At 44.1% G+C, this 23,605-nt stretch overlaps 1 protein-coding gene across 15 annotated transcripts in view; it reads right to left on the minus strand.

Moving 5' to 3' along the window:
* Window positions 1-21,583, minus strand: part of LOC120823641 (myosin IXB) — a 45,464-nt gene extending 23,881 nt beyond the window's left edge. For 13 of the 15 annotated variants that reach the window (XR_013468625.1, XR_005712862.2, XM_078108396.1 and 10 more), the window contains exons 1-4: window positions 21,067-21,581; window positions 6,984-7,222; window positions 6,640-6,859; window positions 5,876-6,382 (exon numbers count right to left, since the gene is read on the minus strand). Coding sequence is in view for 13 of the 15 variants with exons in the window: in XM_078108396.1 (XP_077964522.1) it covers window positions 5,876-6,382; window positions 6,640-6,859; window positions 6,984-7,159 (903 nt within the window). In the remaining 2 variants the exon portion in view is untranslated. Of the gene's footprint in view, window positions 1-5,875; window positions 6,383-6,639; window positions 6,860-6,983; window positions 7,223-21,066 lie in introns of all 15 variants that reach the window. The other 2 variants (XM_078108401.1, XM_078108399.1) reach the window with 1 other exon arrangement.
* Window positions 21,584-23,605: the final 2,022 nt, after the last annotated feature.

Below are 23,605 nucleotides of genomic sequence, written 5' to 3' on the forward strand. Positions count from 1 at the left end.
GAGTTATGAACTACATAATCACCACTGCAAAACACCAACATCGCTTGGTGACAAAATAATTGTTCGTGTGAAAAAATCTTTTGATAAAATCACATGGTGTCGGCAGTGAATGCAACCACGTCTCTACACAGTTCCTCCTCTCGGTTTCAAGCTGCCTCTTTATCCTACCAACTGCTCTTAAACCCCCGAGCGCAGCTCGACTGGTAACAAAGAATGGACTCTTCGACGTTCCATGAAGCCGTCAGTAGCACTCAGAGGGGCAGCTCGTTTGTTTCAATGTTCCAGTGGACGTGGTTACGATGAACTGAGTGTAGAGTATTCATTGCTCAGTATGCACTTTACAGGCGATCAGAACGTCTCATGTAGCCACATTTAGTTTTTTATTAAACTTCTTCCTTGTCTGTGTTTTAGGGGGAGGTCTAGCAATGCTGACGCATACATAGAAGCAGAAACTAACTGAATTGACAAAGAGCAGTTGACACATGCAGCACGAACTGACTTCATTTTGTCAAGTGCACATTGAAATCCATGTTGAGCCCAGTAGGAAACTGGAGCGCACAGCACACTTAGGGATTCATTAAACTAGAGCAAGCGTTTCAGCGTTCCTCAGTGTTCAAACAAAGTCAGTCAAATTATAACTTTTCTGCAGCATTAACATTTTAGCTGCAACTCTGTTAAGCCTTTTGCATTTGACACAGGTCTAAAATTACTGCCATTTGCAATGGTCCAATACCATTAGCCCTGTGTGCCCTTGGCACTCGTTAAGCTACACCCTACGACTCAGTCGGAGAGACTTCTCAGTGTAAACATAAAGCAAATACAAACACCTATTGTCGGGAGCAGTTTGCAGCTTTAAAAAGTTAATGGAATCTAACAGATTAAGTCAGTGTGGAATGGTAACACCTCTGTCTGGGCAAAACCAAGCTTTTTTATGAAACTATCTAGAATGACTGCTCTACCCCCTGCATGCATACATAACCCAGGGTAAAGTGACAAAGTAGTCAGAGTTCAGAGCCTGGAATAGTTAGAATAAGGTTTTGGTTGGGTGTTTCACCAGATTGGAGTCATTTCAAGCAGCTCCACCCATGTCTAGATGGGTACCACATCAAACCTTGGCCTGTGGTGTGGTCAGAGTGCCGTGAATAGACCTGAAGTGGCCTGGGGCGTGCTGGTACATGTACGCTGCATTTGTCCTGTAAGGAACAGTATATCCCACTCTTCAATAGGATTGTAACTAGTATGATTACTGTTCGGCCCGTGTGTGTGTGTGTGTGTGTGTGTGTGTGTGTGTGTGTGTGAAATGTGTGCATGACGCAGCGACTCAAAGCCAGCAATGCCAGCTTTTCCCAGACTCTTACACAATGCAACCCAGCCTGACCAAATATAAAGAGGTGTAACCAACACGTAAGAGATAAACAATGGCCCAGCTGACAGAATGGCCAGCTACTCCTCTGCACTTCCTGAGCAACAATACAATACTTCGGTGTATCCACACCCCTCAAAGTCCGAGGCTAACAGCAGAGAGAACTGCTGCAGTTACTTCCTGTGTCGTAGCTGCTTCCTTTAAAAAAAAATAAAAAAATAAAAAATAAAAAAAAAGGCGGAAAAAGGGTTCCGGATGATGGGAACTTCCTTTCTGAGACAAATTGGCATGAAGGACACAACAACCAGGGAGCTTTAGTTAAAAGGCTGTGTATCATCTCACATCTGATGACTAATTCTCTTCAGATACCAGAGCTGGGCGGTATACCGGTTCAGACGATATAAGATTTCCCTACGGTAGGAATTTCTCTTCTGATGTTGCGCTTCGGAAAACACGGAAAAGAGCGATACAGGAGGAACGTCTGTTTGGAGGGTTTTTGGTTTTGGAAAATCCGACCTAAGTTACATTAGATCAGAAAACGATTCATTGCAAAGTCTGTCGAGCCTCTGGTATTGCATCTGGTGGCAACACTAGCAGCCACAACAAGCTAACCCACTAACAGCTAACATGCTAATGTGCTAACTCGCCGCCCAGTTGCGAGCGGCAAACAGCTGTTCGGCAGCCGGCGGGCCTTTTCGGGGTCATTAATGTGTTTAAATGTCACATACCGGGATACAGTCAGAATCTTTCCAAATACCATGATATGGATTTTTGGCCATACCGCCCAGCCCAATCAGATACTACATACTATTCACCTTGAGGTTGGGATGATCTGAGGACTGATTTATTTCATCTTTGGAGGATCCTGGAATTGTATCTTAATAGTTTATTACCAAAAAGCAGAGTGAATACACTACTTTCTTATGATACAATAATTAAATGTTCAACTTTTACACCACTTCGTTAAAGTTCCACACAGGAGTTTGACAAAGCAGGTTGAAGGGTGAGGAACAGTTATTTTAGTAGCCACATCTCAACCTACATAAGTAAACGGGACGATCGACCAGAGGATTGGGATCGTTCTATATAGTTATTTTTAATTTTCATCAACGGTGCCAACGGGTCAGATGCAATCGTAAAGGCTTACAAAGACAGACTGTAGTAAAAATGAGTTTTTTTCTAAAGAGACTGGAACGACACACTAAACACGCAAAATGACAGTTACTTGTAGAAGATGAGATTCTCTTAACTTCAAAAGTTACTAACTTGCCAATTTGCATTGTTAAAAAGGAGCATGGATGTTGCTCCTTATGGCTTATTAAATCTAGTCTCTGTCAAACAGTTAAAGATTAGGCCAACTGCCTAATGCACTGGAACAAGAAAAACTTGATCCGTGGTCTCTATGATTAACAAATAACCCCCAAAGTATTGCCTGCAATGTTTCATTCAACTTTACAACGGAGGAGAGCCCCAAGGGGCTGTTTTCGGCAAACAAAAACAGAAGGCAAAAGAACCATGCAGGAGGATTAACTGGTTGGACCAGTTCAGAAATTTTATATAGCTGGCAAGCTGTTCAGCAGGCAGAAGTCCTGGGACTTAACTGGCATTATCTCAAGACAAAGGAGGAAAGAAAGACACGGAACAATATAAAATGAAATAAAGTAGGGCCGTGGCTTTTCCCACATGGTTTGAGGTGGGGGGCATTTATTCTGCTACAACACAGCTCACAGGCCGTTCAACTCCATAAACCATGATCTCATCTCCTCACAATGTATGAGCGGGGCCTGAAGACCTCCAGTGTAGCTGGAGGACCCACAGAGGAGTGCCAGAGCGTCTGAAGTGTATTTCAGTTAATATCAGCCATCTTATGAGCATTCTGCCACAATGAGTGACATCAAAACGGAATATTCTCACATAAAAAAACAGGATAGTATAGAAAACTGTTTACCGCAGCTTCCACAACCAACGAGTTAACTTTTCTGGCTGAAATGCAAATTTAAATCAGTTTCAAAAGTCCAACCTCCACTTCCTCGAACCGACCAGGACAGAAAGGGCCGAGCTCGTCTCCCTACGCGACTACAGCTCTGGACCAGGCTAACACAGGCTCGGCGCTCTGGGAGTAAACAGTAGAGTGGCAGTGTGTGTGCTAGGGCCAGTTCTGTTTTTTTTTCTCAGTACCGTTTGGTACTTTCAATAAGCTGCATTCCGTATACAGCTTTTCTGAGTAAAAGGCTCTATTTTTAGCCCCATTATTGCAAAATAAAACTGAAAAATGTAGAGAGGAGATTTACTTCACGAAAAACACGAAAAACACTGCAATTAATCGGTGCCAACACCAATGAGGACTATTACACTGAAACCCAGTGCTGGGATTAGGAGGGAGATATGAGGTTGGATATTTACTGTGCAGCCTCAAGCACAACTCAATCTATCTTTTTTTCATCCCTTTTACTCCCATGGATTTCAAATCACTAACTAAATCACTGATAGGAAGTACTCGAAAATGATGTGATGTCACACGGTCATGCCTCCCAGTGCAAGACACACACGTACAAACACGCAGCATTGTGGTTTATCCAGTACCTGCAGCGCAGTCTAATGATCCACAGTGTTGCAAATAGGCATGCGAGTCGATGGTATATGGAGATCGACACTGCAGAGCACAATGTGAACCCTCAACACTTTTGCTTATGAGAGAGCACAAGCGTAGAAGTGATGTGGATGCTAAAAACAACTTCACGGTAATAATCCTGCTTCAGGTCTGATCAGCGGTAAATTGTTCCACATGTGAAAGTGGAGGACAATCGGTTTCCAATTGCCGGATTGAAAAATAAAGTAAATGAAGTCAACTCTGTTCTTTGCCATGTAGCAAAAAGATTAAACTCAAAACCAATACTGGGCCATATCTTATCCTGGAGTGATGTAATCGTTTTTGGTTCAACAAGGTAAAAGCTAACAGATGTTTACTGGTCTGCATGTTTGAGTTTGTCCCTCTAGTTAACAAACAAAAGGAGCTATACTTTCCATCGAGCCCTGGGTATTTCACCTTCTGCTGCGCAAAGATACACTCAGCAGCACTGACATTAGACTTCTCTCCCTGGTGGCGACCCATACACCCTCGCTTCAGAAAATGCATAATTATTCAAGTTACTCACTTTGGAAAAGTCAAACGGCTGAACAAATAAAATAACTGGGAAGTTCTAAACACCTTTCTAATGCAAACGTTTGGGAGAGAAAAAGGTGTGTATCCTAGTGGAGTGATTCGTCTGACTGCCGTGGATTTTTCCACATGCATCAGTGAGGTAAACTATGAAACGCTTCATGCGTCCATACGGCTCAAGTTCATAGACGTGGTCCGTCCAGACAGGACGAAATGTGTCCCATTACTAACTACCAGATGGCCTGGCTCATTGATTCAACACTGCACTGACAAAAAGGTTCTTCATGTTAAACTTACTTATTGTCTTGATGGTTTGATAAATATTCTGCCACTGGCTATCAAACTGAGTAGCTTACATAAAGTTTGAATTCAATCGGTGAGCTAGTCAGTACAGGCACGTCACTTCTAAAAGACCACAGAGCAGGAAGGAAGAGCATTCACCGGACCCCAAACAGCAACAAAGAAAAATCAGCTCAAAAATAAAATTATGCTGTAAATATTCTAATAGTCAAAAACAGAACTCATGACGTTGCGCAATTGGTTACCCAAAGAGAGCAAAATTGCATTTCAAAATGCGGTGGAGATGTGGTTTGTTTGCTTCCTATCTTGACTGAATTCCCACAGCGTGTTCAAACGCAAAAAGGCCACATGACAGGTCCATAAAGCAACTTCCCATCCGCTTTTTCATTTCTTCTTTCTGAGTAGACTAAAATCTTTATGTTAAAGTCTTTTACACTGCACACAGACGGCCATCTGTTTCATCAGGTCGGCCCACGCAGGGAAGTGCAACTGAGTCACAGCCTGAAAATACATTCACTCAATGCTGCATGGGGAAAAAACTTTCATGTAATGTTTTATCACTCATAACCACTGAACTAGAGATAAATATTCTCAGATAAAGTGTGTGAACGTTGTGTGGGTGTTTCAGCATGCCATAGCAACATGAGTCACCTCTGAGGAAGCAACGTCATAGTTGGATATGACTTAATTTAAAGAACAATGCGTTTCACACTTGGTGGAGGACAGTGCAGAAGTAGGGTAGAGAAATAAAATGTAGAACTTTAATAACCGATCATTCGTGCCACCAGACGAGAAGCTCGGAAACTACCAGGCTCTGACGGACTCTACGGTGTTTTCCATTCTTCTTTGCTGTTGCGCCACTTTACAAAACAGACACTGGCTTCCATTCCATTCTTAATCTTATCTCTCATTTTTCACAAGCCTTAAAACCTGCTTCCACAAGCTTTGTCTGAGAGATACTACCGATTACCTGAATGTAAAACCCAACTCGGGGCGATTGTCAGCGAAAGGGACTGGTGGAGTACACACAAACCCAGATGTTAACATCTCACCTCCAGAACCGGCCCGGCTCCCAGTATGGTCCTTTCCACTCCACTGGCGTAGCCCTTCTGGCTGAGCGCAGTAAGACAGTGGATCAGGAAGTTGGTGCTCTGGGTCTTACCCGAGCCACTTTCCCCAGAAATGACGATGCACTGGTTGACCCTCTTCCTGAGCATTGCGTAGTAAGCCACATCTGCAATAGCAAAAATATGAGGCTCCAGTTTGCCCAGCTGGTGGTTCTCGTACATCTTGACGTACTTGGGGTTGTAGATGGGCAGGAACTTGAAGGGGTTGATGGCTATAAGGATGCTGCCTGCATAGGTATAGATCTTTTTCTTATAAAAGCGCGTGCGCAGGTTGTTTAATATACTGTCCTCATTGAGGACGGGAAGGTTGCAAAGATCCGCAAAATCGTCCTGTGGAGGGGGAAGGAAGCCCCTGTCTGCTAGTTGGGCTTCCTGTGCCTTAGTCACAGGTGGGAGGTGGACATAGCGAATACTGCCATCGTGGTTCCTCTCCTGGAAGAGAAAAAAAAAATGCATAATATTATCCAGACAGTTGATGGGGTCTGTATCCAGGGCTGCTGACTTTTTAAAACTAGTAAAAAGCAAATTCAAGTTGTCATTGAACTAACCAGGGGGATTGACACTAGGAAACACATTGCATGTCAACAATTTAACTGCCTTATTGTTATATTTGTTTTAGCATTTGTGTGCAACTCGTTATTTGGGCTTTTCTCAGCGGTCCAAGGTGCATCGTGTGCCGTCAACCCTACCTGTAGTAGGAAGTAAAAGCCGAGGCTTTGGGGATGTTTCTCCTGGGCTTTCCGAGGCCACAGCAAAAACCTCTGTGCCGGCAGGTCTCCAGCCTCCAGCACCCACTCCTCGCCGCCACATTCCTTCACCTCTGCAAGCACATACATGCGGCCGGGGTCCAGCCCGAGGGCCGCAGCAGCGTCCGCGATTACGGAGGCCGCGGTTGCGTCCTTCTGCACTCTGATGAGTTGGGAAAAAGCAATGACAGAGTTTGACAGATGTTGGCTTAGCAGTGGTGCCTTTACTTTTTAACCACATAAAAATACGACTCCAACTTCTGCTCGTAGCGCTGAGTCACACTCACCGGAGGCTGCAGCAGGTGGTGGACTGGGCCGCCAACCGTGGGTAGATCTGGAGCAGGTATGAGCGGCCATCGTGATCGTTAGGGCCAGCTGACCCGCCTCCGCTGCCTCCCCCCCCTCCTCGTCCTCCACTGCCTGCATTCGTTGCCATGGTGGCAGCGCCATCTCTGACACTCATCCTGGGCCAGGGGGAGTGGCCTCAGCATGCCGCACCCACCACTTCCCGCTCACCACACAGCACCTGGAAATGAAAAGGTTGACATTTATTTTTACAGTCATACATCCACACATGGAAAAGAAAATGGTGCCTGACAATTTAATATATTTACACTGGATGAGGATAAGAAACGAGGCTGTACGAAGCCTCAACAGAAACCTGTGTAGCAACAACGTTTGGGATGAAAGAGGATTGACTCTCAGGCAAACAATGCGCTATTATATTCCAATAAACACTCTTTCTTCTGGCGTTACACCAGTGCAGACTGTAAACGAGCATTGCAGCTCACTAAATGCCTCAAAAATTGCATGATTGCAGCTCTAAGTAAGCATTTCAAAATGCAAACAAAAGAGTTGATGTGAGAGAAAACTACGGTTAAATAAAAGAGAATGTACCTCCTTTCCTACTTGTGGTTTTCCTCAAATCTAAAAATACAGTTCAGTCATCAAAATGGGTATAACAAAAATCTAACCGCACTTCCATTGCAAAGTCAATGCAGAGAGTAGTATTCCTATTGCTGGGGGTCAGGGCTCAGACATGTTTATTATAATGTGTTGACTTCAAGTTAATAACACCGCAGTAGATGGTTATCACATGTAAAGAAATTGCCTCTGAGAATTTGCAGCTGCAGAAGTTTCACTGAAATTGAACCCTTCCGCTCAATGAGAGCAACCAAGACACAAAAACAGAAAACACTCAAAACCACAAGTGGAGCGACGAGTGAGCGTTCTGCACTCTCTCAGACGTGACACCTACGGTGATCTTTTCTGCCCGGCAACGTACCAATATAAAAACCTGATCACACGTCAATGATGTCAGGCAGAAATTCCTTGTTGTTTTTTCAAACCCTTTTGTGTAACTGGAGTCGTGTTTAAAAGAAAGTAGTTCGCCCACAGAGGGTCTAAAGGGATTTTAATTCAAACTAATCAGCGTATTTTAATCACTGACAGTAGAACATGCATACGTTCAGTGCAGCATGTAACGTGACTATTTCTACAGTAAGGAAACAGCAAGCTTTTCAATACAGAGGCTCTAAAGAATATATTCAATCCGTGTTTAAATGCTGCGCTGTAAAAGGCCGAGTTCTCAGCATGTTGAATATCTAGATTTAAATAGACATAGCCATCTGAAACCTGCACGTAGAGGAGAGAAACATCTAGTGGCAACCGTTTTCTGCACCACAATCTAGTTTGCAGTAGTTAGCGTTGGTACAAAACCACGGGATAAGCAACACTCTGTAATTAGCGGTCAAATCATTCTTTCGTACCTGCAGGTTAATTTCACTCCACACCCCAAATGACTGACAGGGCTGTTGCTGTGGTTACTTCACAAGACTGACATGAAAGCAGCTCCACATCAAAGCTGGTGATGGGATCGCCTGGGCGACAATGGCCGAATCATTAAAAGGAAACTGAGGTGATGCTGAGGTGTTTCAGGGCCGAGTAGGTGACTACATTTAGATGCACATTATATTATATATCGGATATGAGATGGTTCTCATAAACAGCGCTCTACCGCTGAGCTTATTTCTGGCCGTTTGCGGCCCACAGAATCCCCCCCTCAAAAATGCATTTAAACATTGGAAAGAAAGAATCTGATGAAAAGGGTTTTGGATAATCAATCAGAAAACAAAAGGCTTCATATAAATGAGAATGTTAGTCAAATGCTGATATTAATTAGCCATGTAGGAATACTGTGCTTTTAGGTGCACGGGCTGAAAAGACTGAAAATCTGCTGCATGTTAACAAAGTTTTTATAATATCCATCTGGACCACAAATAATAAAAATGATGCAGGGTAAAACTGTCTGTAGCGAAAATGAATGCAGTTAGCCAGTTACAATACAGTCGCACACAGCGGCTGGCTGAAGTTGGGTCTAATGATGGCTCATGTAGTGGGCTTCTGCATCAGTTGTGTATTCTGTGTGCTCTGCATGTCCCCCCCAGGGAAACAGGGACCTGGTTTAGATCACTGGATGGCAGCCAGACTGCCCTGCACTGGTAACCTGATCCCAGGTCGAGTCCCGAGAGCACAGAGTCCTGCAGTTTTTCGCTTTAATCATTCGAGCGGAGACAGTTTATTTTCTCAAACTAAAAAAATATGAAATATTAGTCTGAGATATGCCTAAAAAGCATGCGGAGGGGAAAAAAGGCTTATTGCATGAGTTATGCATTTAGGGTTTCCATTCCTCCTTAACAAAAGAGTTGTTTCATTGAAAGTTAAGAATAGCTCATTTAAATGATTAAATATCTAGTTTCGTGGCAAAGATAATGCTTCATCTATTCTTTCTCTTCTGTACAACAATGGGATCTTTTCTTTTGTCAAGAAAATAATACTTCTAAACCAAACTAAGTTGTACCCGATAACTAACTGTATTACACACATTCATACATCCATGAAAGTTGACCTCTGCATTCAACTCATCCTAAGCATTTTAGGGACAATGGGCTGCTGTAAAGCTCTGGGGAGAAGTTTGGGTTCAGTGTCTTGCTCAAGGCCATTTCAACATGCGGGCAGAGGGAGCTCGGGATCAAACCTTGCGGGTAATGTACGACTACCACAACCCACTTAGCTAAGACGCAGATATTTTGTAAAAAAGCCAACCCTGGAACCATTCAGGTCATAGCAGAGCAGCTTAAGAGTCATAAGCTTGTGCCTTCTCCAGGCTCACTGACCACAGTCCCCAAAAACACGCACGCCCGTAAAACACCAAGGCGTGCAAAACTGCAGAGGCCACAAAAGACAGCATCGTCATTATCTCCCCATCACGGGCCCGGTCTGGTTTTAATCGGTTACTCCGTTCTCCCTCTCAACTAGCTTCTAAAGAGCTGTTATAAAAGTACAGAAGACGTGTGGAAGCTGTTCAGCGTTCCATCTCAGTTTCTGTGGCTTTGCAGAGAGCAAAGCGGCCAGGAGAAAAAGGGTAGTGACAGAAAGAACAATGAAATAAAGAGGAAGGCTGAGCGACGGACAAACGCACTGAGAGAGAGGTAAACATCTAAAAGGGAGATACAAAAAAGAGAGAGGTCCCAAGGGACAATCAAAAGGAGACAGGGGCTTTGAGATAATGCAGCTTCCTCCCTGCGGAGGAGATCCTTGCAAGGATGCCCAGCATTCCTCAGATAAGACCCAAGGTTGCCTGCTTTGCAAAGGCTTAGCCTGGCACTTCAGCTGCTTACTGAGGGCTGATGGGAATGACACTAGAGCGCAAAACCACAACTGAGGGTAGAGACAGGCTGTCCATCTGCTGACTGCGGCCAGGATGGGGCATTAACCACTAACAAGCTCCTTAAACAAGACTTGGAAAATCATCTCAATTGAACGCACTCCGGTTATCCCACCTAACCCCTTGTTATCCAGGCAAGAAGAATAGGCTTAAAGGGAATTAATTTCACTGTAGATTCATCAGGATGACTACAGATGGCTGATTAACCAAAACATCAGAAAAGAAATCCGCACAATCAAATTAACATACAGTCGAGTAGAACTACTAAATTAGACGGTGCATGGATATGTCGGAGTGCTGCGCTGACTGCCGTCACAGGGGGCCGGTTAGAGTCGGTCGTCTGGGGGTCTATATTTCACAGGGGCTGACAACACTAAAGGTTATGGTCCGTTTTATGTTATAATTCTAACCAGCACACAGTTTACACTGGTGTAAACATGGAGGTTGTTGTATGTAAGCAGCACAGGACAGGAGCAATGCAAAACAGTCACGGTCAAACTGGAAAGATCCATAGAAGAAGGAAGAGGAAGAGCAACAGTGTGACTAGAGAGCCAATTTGTGAAGAGAGGAAAGAAATGTTTTGCCTTTATATGGCCAGCTGTTGTAGTGTTTATGATCTCACTTAGTGATGTGAGGGAACCTTAAGTGTTATAGTCTTTACGACGGGCAGTTCATTTTCTTTCGTAATGGACTAGCATGCACACTCACATATACTTGTGTGTGTATATATATGTATATATCTAGGTGTAAAAAGAGAAGCCAGTAGGTGCTGAGACGCCACTAGCTGACTGATCTGGCGGGAAGCGAATGACCCGGCAGTGACACATCAATGAGCTACAGCCAAATAAATATACATTTCGCCATTCTTCTCACGCCTTCTGTCTCTCCCTCCCCGCCCATGTCTCACACGCCAATAAACACATGCAAACCAAGTTGTGATGTCAGCCGTGAGTGTGGAGTGAAGATAGTGTCACTCCCGGTGTTTGACTTTAGGATGAGTCTCTCACTAGTCAGGTCTGAAAGCAGCTCACACGGCTGCAACTAGTCACTCACACCACAATGGCGGCACCCAGAAGGCTGTAGACAAGCAGACCAGTACATTGGGCTTCTAACCCTAATGGTTAATGGTCAACCGACTCACACTGCTCCACGGCAATGTAGGTCAAATTTCCACGAATTGGAAATCATTCACAGGCCAATCAAATTCCATACCAAGTAAATGTAAATGATTTCAATAAAAACATTTTTTTTTAAGTGTTAATTTGTCATAAAAGAGATAGAATGTCTTTATCATAAACAAAAACCAAAAATGATTATGTTCATTAGGTATTCACACCAAGAACACTCAGGTAAAAAGAGCTCATCAAAAAATACAAACTCCATAAGTTTGTGGAGGTACTTCAAGTATTCTTGTATGAGGCATTGTTTAATAGAAATTTAGTTGGAAATTATTACCGTGGTCGAGTGGGAGAAAAGCCACACGAATTCCTGAAACGTTGTTCTGGAGGGACTCCCAGCCCCGATGAGCAAACGCAGGGCTACACTTCCCTCCAGCATTTCAGTATGCTACACAGGAAGGATGAGCAACTTGTAATGGAGAGACGAGTGATGATGTAATTACAAGGAACGTGTCAGAGAAATCACACCTTCACACAAAAAGAATAGAAGTCTGACTGCTTGGTGAAGCAACCACCATGTTGGTGGTAGAGTGGTAGAGAATGTCCAATACAATCAATTAATTATTCAATCCACCCATCAACGTTTTGTTTCCCCCCCCCCTGACACCTTGACTAAAATAAAAGGGTTTGAAAAATGTGCCAACAACACGTGCTTGTAATGATTGGACCCACCGAAGGCTTTGTGTTGTCAGGGAGGTAAACAATTTGAATGTTCGTGCTCAAATTAAAAACTGAAATTCAGTGTGAAACAAAATGATTCAAACATTTCAAAGGCCGCAAGGTCCCTTCCGGAGCACATCAGTGAGCCTGGCTGCACCGCCACAGACCAAGCTACTTTCCTCTCCCCAGGGAGGGGGCTGCAGAGGTATCCGTCACCACTACAACCCTCTCTGCGTGGCCTAATGGAGAGGAGATGGCCTGACTTAGGGCCAAAGTGGTGCATTGTCCCCTGAGCACAATGAAAAGCTGAAGCAAAAGAAGTAAAGATTCACTCTGTGTGTGAGTGAGTGAGTGATCTTAGTGATTTAGACGTGCACACGGGACTTGTGTGATTGAGAGAGAAATCACTCCTGTTGCTAAATCAGCCGCGCAGATGCACCCAAAATGGCTGTGAATGGATCAGAGCGCTCCCACTGGAGCCATGTGGCCCCTTCAAAGACGCAGCCTTTTTGTTTGAAAAAAAGGGGGGGGGGGGGGGGGACCCAAACCTCAATCAGTGTAACTCATCCAGCAGACACCAATGGCTCAAAAAGACAAATACGGATAGGGAAGGGGCTACGAAAAGAGAGAGTGAAGGAAAAGGAAGAAACGGGGGCACTAAAGGCTCATCTCCTCCCCCCCGCCACCCAGTTTATAAGTCAGCTGGCAGGCTGGTCAGCCATGAACAATAAAACCAGAGCTGAGGAGCATCTGCTGCCTACGTCTAGAGAAGAGGATAAAGGAGAGAGGAGCCACAGGGATCCAGCCTTTGACTTGTTGATATGATCCGATCCTATTCAGTTGGCATAGAGCCCAAGCTCATGGTCACATTCCTCTCCTCTGCCACAAGTAAGAATACATTTTTTTTTAAAAGCAGCGCGGAGAAAGACATTGCACAAGCTATTCGGTCTTTGAGAGGGAAAAACATTTGATATCTCATCACAACGACAGCTTCTTTTTAAAGTTGTTTCTTGTTTTTACTAAAGACTTAAGCTAGTCGGCTGTCTGTCACAATGAATAACTCACTATAAGTGCCATGGAAAATGCTAATCAATCACAACATGGTTATTTGAGTGCACGCCATTGATCTGCCCCTCCCAATATCATGTGTCCGAGTCACATATTGAATTGAAAGAAGGGCTGGTGTTCACTTGCAGCGCTCCGAGGAAGGTACGACCCCACGTCATGCACGGCCCGCTCAGCGGAGGCCGGCTGTAAACAAACTGGACATGTTACTATTGAACAACGTGACATCTGCTTTATGAACTCTAAACTGTATTGTGTAACTATATGTGAAACATTTTACAGCGGGTGAGCAATCCGAGAGGCCCGTACAGCCTTACACCACCCCCGTGTCTCGCCTCCGGTCCGCTCAGCTGGATTATCTTGTTCTACTGCTTCCTTAACTGCACTTTCCTTCCCTCCATCTCTCCTGCTGCCATTAACAGCATCTCCCCAACGCCTCCCACCACCCCCCGGACCTCTTGCCGGTCACCCCCTTCTGCAGAACATTTAGCACTGCTGGTTCAACTCATTCCAGATGCAGAACCACACCGAGTGGAGGGATTGTAAGGAGATGAAACTGGAGATGCAAAGCAGCAGCGTCCACATGAAACACAGTGGACCAGCGAGGCCGGAGCCAGTCTGACTTAATGCAGCCCAGAAGGTCTCTGCCGAGTCGGATTGGCTGTTCGGGGACTCCATGCTGGTTGGTGGTGACAGGGATTTCCGGGGAAATTCCCGGACCAGTCATCATAGCCATGTTGGACTAATAACGGGCTAGTTTGGGCCAGCAGTGGAGAAGTACAGCTGAATGAGGGCATTGAGGACACTGGCGTGTTCTTAATTAGTCAACGAAATAACACGCCCGCAGTTACATATTTCTTCAATTACCAGCTGTCGGTGGTTGTGTGCTATTAACATAAGCACATCTCCATAAGCCAGCCGAAAGAAGTCTGAAGATGGCTGAAACCCTAACTGTCAGCCTAACCTATCTTTAAGAGAAATTCAAAAGATTGATGCAATTACCAAATCTCTACTTTAATTTAATCAAATAGGAAATTAGTATCCTTGGTGTTTTATGAAAGTAATCTAAATATATTTGGAGTCTGTTGGGAGAAGTATTTTTAATAATAGTATATGACCTTTCAAAATACAATCCTCGGGATGATTAATGAAAATGAGCTATAAAAATGCCAATATTTGCACAATACACTTAATGGCTTTAGACGCATTTGCTCTGAGCCTGCTAAGGATGGTCCTCCAGTTAGCCAACACTCCCTTCACCTTGAGCTGGACAAGGCACGCACAAACACACAAACACACAGCACGTCGTCCGGAGATGTGGGGCAGCTGCAGGCAGAAACCGGGAAAAGCAGAAGAGGAGGGAAGTGGGCAGACAGAGGGGATTATTGTAGACGCTCACTCATGTGGGCTGCCTTGCTCTAAAAGCATTTCCCGAACACATGACTCTATTGTAGCACCAGAATAGTTCCTGCGCCGCGGCGGGTTCATACGTATCCACAATCAGGCAGCCGCTCACACATGCCACACACTTAAGTATTTCTGAGAGGAAAAGAAAAAGTCCAGACAGCAGGCTCGGTTCTGCCTACTAGGACACCGGGATTTGAACTCACTTTCAACTTCAAAGTGGGGCGTAAAAGCAGCATGGGGGGGGCTCGCAAAAAGAGCTCATGATAATATAACGATGTGGAATAAGAGTAACAAAACAAAAAAACGGGAGAAAGCTAATAGATTATGTGCAGCTATCGGTCTCTTTGAATAATCTTCCCTGTGGTTTGTCCCGATGCTGTTTGGGTGGCCCGGCAGATCTAACACACCATCAAGTGGATGATAAACATCTGAGGAACAGTGATGATTCTGTGCAACGTGACATGCCCTAAACCAACCAGTTTGAAGTAAAAAGACAACACCACTAAAGCGGGATTCCAAACCCTTTCCTTTTCTACAAGATGTCATCATGTCTCTGAACGCTTCCACCGAGGCCAAACTTCCTGACTTCCTAATTTCGTCCAGATGAAATGGATCCAACATATGGAGTCATTCATCGCTGACCAGTCGGACTGCACAGTAAAAATACAGCCAAAACACACGGAGCAGAGATCAGCTAACGCAGAGCACCCAGCCAAGGGCTCTTGCTCAGTCTCCCCCGGACCGCATAACCAAGTGCAAGAAAAATAATGCCCAAAGTCTGGACAGGAAATGCACATTAACGGCCAACGTAAATGTTTTATTTCATTTTCTAGGAGCGATCAACCGAATGACGTTGAAAATCTACTATACTGGACAATTCAATTTGTGTCAATGTGCTTTGAAATTGATGTATTACATTGGGGACCGTATGAGAGCCTAAGGACGTCAGGTTCATTTTTAAACCTCCATTCTCCTCTGGATTTGCCTCTCCACAATACATCCGTATGTACTAAATCAGATTATACCAAAAATAAACAGATTTGCCCGTCTAGTTCAAGTTTAGCAACAACTGATAGAAATCTGATGACATTTTAGGTAAATAAACGATGATAATGACACTCAAGGCCGTCCACCGCTGAGGTTCTTTTTCAGCTAACGATCCAATTTGGACACTTGGAGCGGCTCTCTGGTGCAGAGTCACAGCACATGAAGCCTCAGGGTGTGGCCTCTCCCTGCCCATAATCCAGAGCCAAGGGACCGGATCAGTGACCGCAGAGAGGATGAAGGGGGATGTTATAGCACAGACCACAGACATCGACTAGTTGGTCAGCGCACGCACGCACGCACGCACACTTCCTGGGGGTGACCTCTGCAGCTGAGGGGGCGGGGAGCGAATGAAAAAAACTCCAGTCAATATGTCAGCCTTCAAACGATAGAAGCACGGCTTGGATTTTCCATATATTCTTTTTTGCAAGGTTACATTAGTGGTTGAGCAGCTGGGACATCCGATGCATGTGGAATTTTGCAGATGGGCAAGAAGAGAAAAAAAAATGGCTAAATCATGAAAAGACATTTCATAATCTATTGTGGACAGTTGAATGCTTTTTGTGTGCTTTTGTAGTTGAAATGTTTTTTCCTTTGCTGACTCCGCTGTCTCCCTGGGTGATCTGCAACCACATGACAGCTGCAGTAGCTGAACCGCATGCATCAAAATCAGGAAAGAAGCAACTCGTACCACCCATCGTTGTAACAGTACAGTCAAAGAGGAGAATCACAGCCACTGACATGCATATAGAAGAGTTTGTAAACCTGGGTTATTGTTGGCACCTCGCGATTTATGATCCATTTTTGAATTTAGCAGGCAAAGCAAACACTGTTAGGATTACCACCCAAAGCAGGGTAACATGAAACGTGGAGGTTGCAATCTAAATTCCACATGAAGCTATTGTGCTCAAACCGCCTGAAAGTGGTTGAATCAAGTCGTCGATGACGTTGACGGACCAGCTTTCACTTCACTGTGGAAAATCTGAGTTGTATATTTTGGTTCAACTTTTGCTTGGCTCATAACCGTGGCTATAATCAGAATAAAACATGTTTTTCAAAAAGAGGCAGATTTGGTGTAATCACAAGCATCGAGTGTCTTTGCTCGTGGTGTTTGAACCCTGAAATGCTGACTTTGTGAATACTGCAGCACAACTAAACAAATGCACTGTAAGTAGGCCATCCCTAAACAGTCGGCCCCCCTTTTCTCACTTCTACCCCATCATTACAGCTGGCTCTATTTATAAAGCCCATAAATTCAGCTTTGCCACAATACAAGGCGCCAAGTTACCAAGACGTTTGTTGAATTGGATGAGATATATATATATATATTTATATCCCTCTCTCTCTCCTTCTCACTCACTGACTTTCTCTCCGCCTGCATTCTCCATCTGGTGGTCCGGTCTCTATAAAATACAGGTCATTGCAAATTCACACTGCAAAGCTCGGTGAGCAGCTTTCTGGTGAAAAAACAATAACTAAACATGTTTTTTTGCCCCTCCCCGTCCATTGCCACAGGAGCATGCTGTTGACATTATTGACTCATCGTATGTACACACATATATCGGCATCCCATTTCTCCCTTATGACATCAGTTCCTTCTCTCCCTCGGTCTTCATACAGGTAGAAACTGATGGGAATCATCAGGGTTTTTTTCCCCCTCTACCCGTGGAAGCCTGTTCAAATTACCAGTCAACATCTGTGACAACATATGGCACAGCCCTCTCAAAAGGGCCGAGTGTCCAAAGATCTTAGATACTGCTCCCTTGTACCCACCCAAAAAGGGAGAATGACAGGCAGTGAGTAGTGGAGACTACAGAGCCATGCAGACGGTTTAGTGATGAGCACGTGCACACACACGCGCGCGCGCGCGCGGCCACCCGCTCGCCACTACACGTCTGACTCTGCTGCCCGGGCTTGCATTCACAAAGTAGCAAACAGATTGGCACTCGTCGCTGGTATCCTGCTCAGCGGGGCCGCTGTGCAGCGCCGTGGTGCCGCAGGTGTCTGCGTCACTTAGCCACACAAAGCCGCTGAGGGACTCATTTGAAATCACTCCCCTGCCACGGCAAACCGCAGCTCCATCCGTTTCTGGTCTGGGACCTAAAATTATCAAAAGATTCTAAAAAAAAAAATGGTTTTTTTAAAAAGAGGAACCCAGCAACCGGATAGTTAACTCCCACAGAAGGGATTAGAATACAGTACACAAACTGTGTCTTTGCTTTAAACTACGCAAACAGACATGACCCATCAAGGTGTGTGTGTGTGTGTTTTCATGATGATTTGAAACAGGAGAATGTGAGACGACCTCACAGTCTGCACATTCTAGAGCGCACACACCAAACAGCAGGCCCAAACCAGACTACAATGCCACAGTGGTTGATAATGCCGACGTTCGATAATATTCTACAGCCGATAACCTGGGTTCAATTTCCTACACTAATCAGGGTTGATCAGACAGTAGTGACAAACAAAGTAGTTACCCAGCTGTTCTAGAAACAAACAAGATAAAATAAACATCAGAGCAGATCGGTTATAATCAGTTGCTTTTACTATAAACAAGGCAACAGCAGCACACTCACACCCTCTAGTCACTAGCTAACAATAAAATGCTCACGTGTAGCAGCCAAAAAAAAGACATTTTAATGAACCATCTTGCTGGCTGACAGGAGATGGCAGCTTGCTTGATGAGAACCCAAATACGCAAGCAGAGTCTGAGGCGGAAACGCAAAACGCGTCCTCTGAGAACCGCTACAACCGAGGCAATTATCTTTTCATCGGCAGTTTCACACAATTGCATCCAGCAGGATCTGTGGACCAATTACAACTAGAGGTTGAGCTGGAGATCCAATTGGTGTTCCCTCCCCCACCTTCTCCTCGTGGTCCACCACTGGCCGCTTTGCTGCGGGGCTTGAAGAGGGCAACATTAGCGGGAGGAGGGGGGCTCACATGGCCGCCCTCTTTCAAAGACTGCAGAGAGCCGCTCTAGGACGCAGTATTAAGAGGCACTTTAAGGAGCCAGGGAATGAACTAGCTCTGCATTGCAACATCATTCGTGAGGGTTTTTGGTTTAAAAATAATTTGAAGATGTTGTGTCAGATGGGAAAAGATTAGATTCCAGTTTAGATGCCATTTGAGCACGAATAGACTGCCTCATGTGTTTGCATCTGAACAATATCGGTCACATCAGTTCCCCTTTTTTGGGGATTTCCAAAAGAGAAACCACAATTGACATTCGAACACAGAAAGTCTTTTAATAAACGGAGATCTGACTCTCCTTGAGGGGTTTCTCTCAGGGATTGGGATGTTAATTAGATTTGGAGTATGACAGATGGGAACATTGAATGTATTGAATTCGCTGATGGCTGATCCTTAGCAGAGGGTCTTTTTGGCCCGACCAGTCGGCTTACAGATGCTGCCCACATACAGACCACGCCTCCGGTGTGCCTAGATCCATTTCAACAGAATCACAGCGTATTATTCTTGTAACGGGTAATATTTAATTGCGCTAGAAATTAAGGAGACATGTTGCGGTCAAATACGGCGTATAGCATAAATTAAATGTAATCTACATTTTCTTCAATGTCACCTCCGGTTTGGCCTTGAAGAATTAATTTGAGATGCTGTCTGGATGCGCTCATGTTTGTAATGAGATGTCTTTTTAATGAGATGCCAGATGGATTTACATTCTATGCAGAATCTTTGTAATTCAATGAAAAACTGTGGTGATCAAAACATGGATATATTCAGTTCTCCCAAATAATACATCTAGGATAAAGAAATGATTTTGTTTTGTGGATTTCAGCAGAGTAATAAGACTATTCTTTAAAGAACACATATGATAAATTGAGTGTGTGTAACGCTCAAGTTTATGCCTTAACATTCAGGAGGTTCATTCCCTCCTGTATAGGTTGATGCTCCACCTACTCCTGCGATTTTGCACATTTGCTCGACATCCCATGATCCTGTATCCTTCAGTCCAACAGCGTGTGCGTATATATATATATATATATATATATATATATATATCGAGGCCTGGGTCACAACATGTGGCTTATTAAGCACGAACCGCTGGAAGAACGCAGCGCTTTACAGACCAAAGTAAATCGGGGAAATGGAAAAAGAGAGGAACTTCCAAGTGAAGTGCATATGTGCGTAGTTGCGATATTCCTGTGTGTGATTGTTATTTTCCACCACCCCAGACGTTAGTCATGAAGAGAGAGCTGGGTCCTGCAGCTTGTGTGGCAGATTTGGTTGCCGTGTTTAAGAAACAGCTACAACACTTCCAATACAGTCTCTGTGTGCGATTCTGAATACACGACACGTGGCATCAATTTCAAGCCTTTCTACCAATTGTTGAACTCTACAGTGATATGGTGGCAGTGGTTTCCCATGAGCACAGACATAAAAGTGATGGGCAGTATTAAAATGAGTGTATAATGAAGGGCAAGCAGAGGCAGACACTGCTGATATTACTGAGCCAGACTGGGGAGAAATTCAGCGTTTAGTCATGATATATATATATATATATATATATATATATATATATATATATATATATATATATATATAAATAAATGGCATAGACGCTGTCAAATCCCCAAAACAATACTGTATCAATGTGCAGTAAGTATTTCACCTGGCAATCAAGGATGTACTTTCTGCATAAACTTTCCACCACCATGGGGGGGGGGGGCACATAAAAACAGTCATGGCATTTGGGATAAACTGTGGTCGCCTTTAAGCCTTTAAGAAATTTACAAAAAAACAAATGGATAAAACTCAGTGACGTTTTCTGAAGTACAGGTGAGCCTCGTTGACTGAAACTACACAACACGGCTACACAACACGGCGCCGTGACGTGAAGGTTGGTCTCACCACGGAACCAAGGCCCGGACGCAACGAGGCAGCCAAAGACTCAAACAACTAACGTTAACTGTGCTTCTGTGCCACTAACGGGCGACATGTCGTCACTCCGACGGCTATCGTTACGGGACGCGTGTGGCGGGGGAGGAGGGAAAGAAGTTAGCCGGTAAACCTCCATTTTGTCAAAAAAAAAAATGGAGAAAACCCGTTGGATTAAGAATTGCCAAATATATCCCAGCGAACTTCTTCACGTTAACTTCTCACGAGCTGGTCTTGTCAAGTCGGTGCCCGGCAGCACCGAAGCACGAACCGCGCATTAAAAAAATGAAAATAAAACCTTCAACAGAGGTCGACCTGATGTTAAATATTTAATTTAGAAACATAAAGTGCCGCGCAGGAAAAAAGGAGCATTCAGCGTAACGTTACCTGAGCCGGCTGCTGTTCTCATTGTCTCGGTGTGATCCTTGATAGCATTCAACCGTGTGGTGAAAGAATCAGAAAGGAAAAGAAAGGCTCGTGTTCTCCGTCGATGAGACGAAGACCCGACTCGTATCCAACCACCGGGGCTAACAGCGGCTCAGTCCGTTTTGAAAGATCACGAATCCGGGTTAGCGTCAGGGAGTGTGGGGGGAGAGGAGAGGGGGGAGGGAGGAGGTGGGGGGAATTAACCGAGAGAGAAAAAAAATGTCCTGCGCGCGTATATTTAACAAAGAAACGGGGCCAGTGTCTGAGATTAAAAAAAAATAAAATAAACGGTCCACTCTTTCCTGACAAGACGGTGCGGGTTCGGACTGGCTAGCCAAGCTAGCTTGTCGCTACTTCCTTTTTTCTCTCTGCCTATATAACACAAGGCGGAGAGAGAGAAAAAAAAGTTGAGGAAAAAAGGCACAAGATCGCGCACACTGAAGGCACCCTGTTGCTCGCGGATATTAACGACGCAGCGGCGCCCCCTGCCGGATGCAGGCGGTGGTACTACATGGTGTCACGAGGAGGGGGCGGGCCTCAGGTGATGCAGTCAGGTACGTATGACGTAGTTTAATGCTGTTTGACTTTTGCTGTCTGATGCTAATGTGAACGCAATATTCCAAGTTGTATTTTACTCGCACTCTGGTGTTGTGTCATTGTTTTCTGATTTGTACTCAGATTTTACCTTTTGCTTCTATAAAAACGTCAAAGGCTTTTATTTGAGGTATTGGATTTTTTTTGCAATTTGTGGTATGTTAAATATATAGCCAACCAAAATGAATACAGAGTTGAAATTGGGATGTTAAGCTGCATCTGTCATCTGTATTTATTGTAACTGCGCAACGTTGTGACATTTCAGGATTTCACTGAGCTTCAAATGGTCCAGCAGTGATCCGCCATGATTTCTTCTCAACAGGAAAATTGTTGTAATACTGCTTTGTGGCCAATAGATGTTGACTGTACACAAGAGATATGCCAATTAATAAATTGCACTGAACGGCCAGATGGTGTCACCATGTAAATAAAAAAAAGCTTTGTATTGTGAAAAATGCCTTCCGAAACAAGAGGTTGCATTTATTTATTGCTTGCTTTTAACTGTCTCCATCATAGCAGCATCTACTAACCACTAATGGCACACAATGGTTTATGGCATGCAGACCTATGTAGCCCCGCTCCTCGTCTCTGCTTAAAGCTGGTGGCTCAAGAACCAAACAGTGGGATTTGCATGTCAGCGGGAGCGTTTTTTACTCATGTTTCATTTCCTTATGGACATTTTACCATGAGGCTGGGATGCTCGATAGCCGCTGTATTACTATGACCAGAATTCTTCATATTCCAATATGAAATAAAGAGCTTGAAACGTGTTGCCACGTATAAAGTAATACAGCAGTTATTTAGTTATTTCTAGTTATTTAGTCTATGAGGACAATATCATGTTTTCTATGCTTGAACAAAGATTAAAGATGATTTATTATATCATGTTGAACACACGCGACTTGCAGTCTGTTTCATTAAATTACACTTGAGCATGAACATTTTCTTCATTTAGATTTAATAACTTTTAATCCCTCTGCATTCATACATTTTCATAGGTGATTGATTCAAATCCAGTCGGACCGCCTTGGTTGTTTTGCGGAGACTTTGCATATTGGCTCCCTCCCAAAGGAATCCTAGATGACTGGAGGTTTGACAGACCAGCAACCTGTTTGCATGCTCTGTCCCCAAGTGCATTTTGGGATCAGACCCCCCCCAACTGAACTCTGAACAGACATAGAGTCCCGGCACTGACTTGTAGTCACACGGGCAATTTTGTTTTAGAGCCACGACAGCAAAATCTACAGCTCTCGCTCTGCTTATCAGACTCACGCTTTGTAGTAACTGTGCTGTTTGTGGTCATATGCTCATGGTAAAGGGCGTTTTTGACGGTTTTGGGTGTTGTTTACACCTCGGGTTGCAGAAGCCTGCTGTTGATTCAGTGGTGTTTTTCAAATTCAAAATGAGCGAGACATGCTTTCCACAGTGTCATCAGATGTATGTATGGGAGCATCCTTTATTAAAATGATCACTATATGACTTGGCGATGCATGTCTATATTAGTTTTACAACTCAGAACTAAAAAGGAGAAGTTAGGTATTTTGGTTAAGCGGGGAAGGCCCCTGAATCTCACACCCCCTTACTTTTGCACTACGTAGGTCAGTGGCTGTTTACATCTGTATTTCTGTCTTGCCCTTCCTTTCTTGCTTTTGAACAAATGAAGTGGAGACCTGTTGAGTGAAATCACAGCTTTGCGATGGACATAGAGGATGACAAATAAAAAAGAAATTTCTATTATCATAAAAAAAAAAAAAAAAAATTGTAATAAAACAAAAAACAACACTTTCTTAGAGAAACATCGGGCTATGATTTTAGTTTCATTTGCTCAAATGTATCTTTTGACATTTTTCCAGACCACTTGAGTCAGTTTTTGAAGGATTTGATAAATGATAAGTATAGTGCAGTG

This window comes from Gasterosteus aculeatus, chromosome 8 (assembly GCF_964276395.1).
Source record: "Gasterosteus aculeatus chromosome 8, fGasAcu3.hap1.1, whole genome shotgun sequence".
Taxonomy (NCBI): Eukaryota; Metazoa; Chordata; class Actinopteri; order Perciformes; family Gasterosteidae; genus Gasterosteus; species Gasterosteus aculeatus.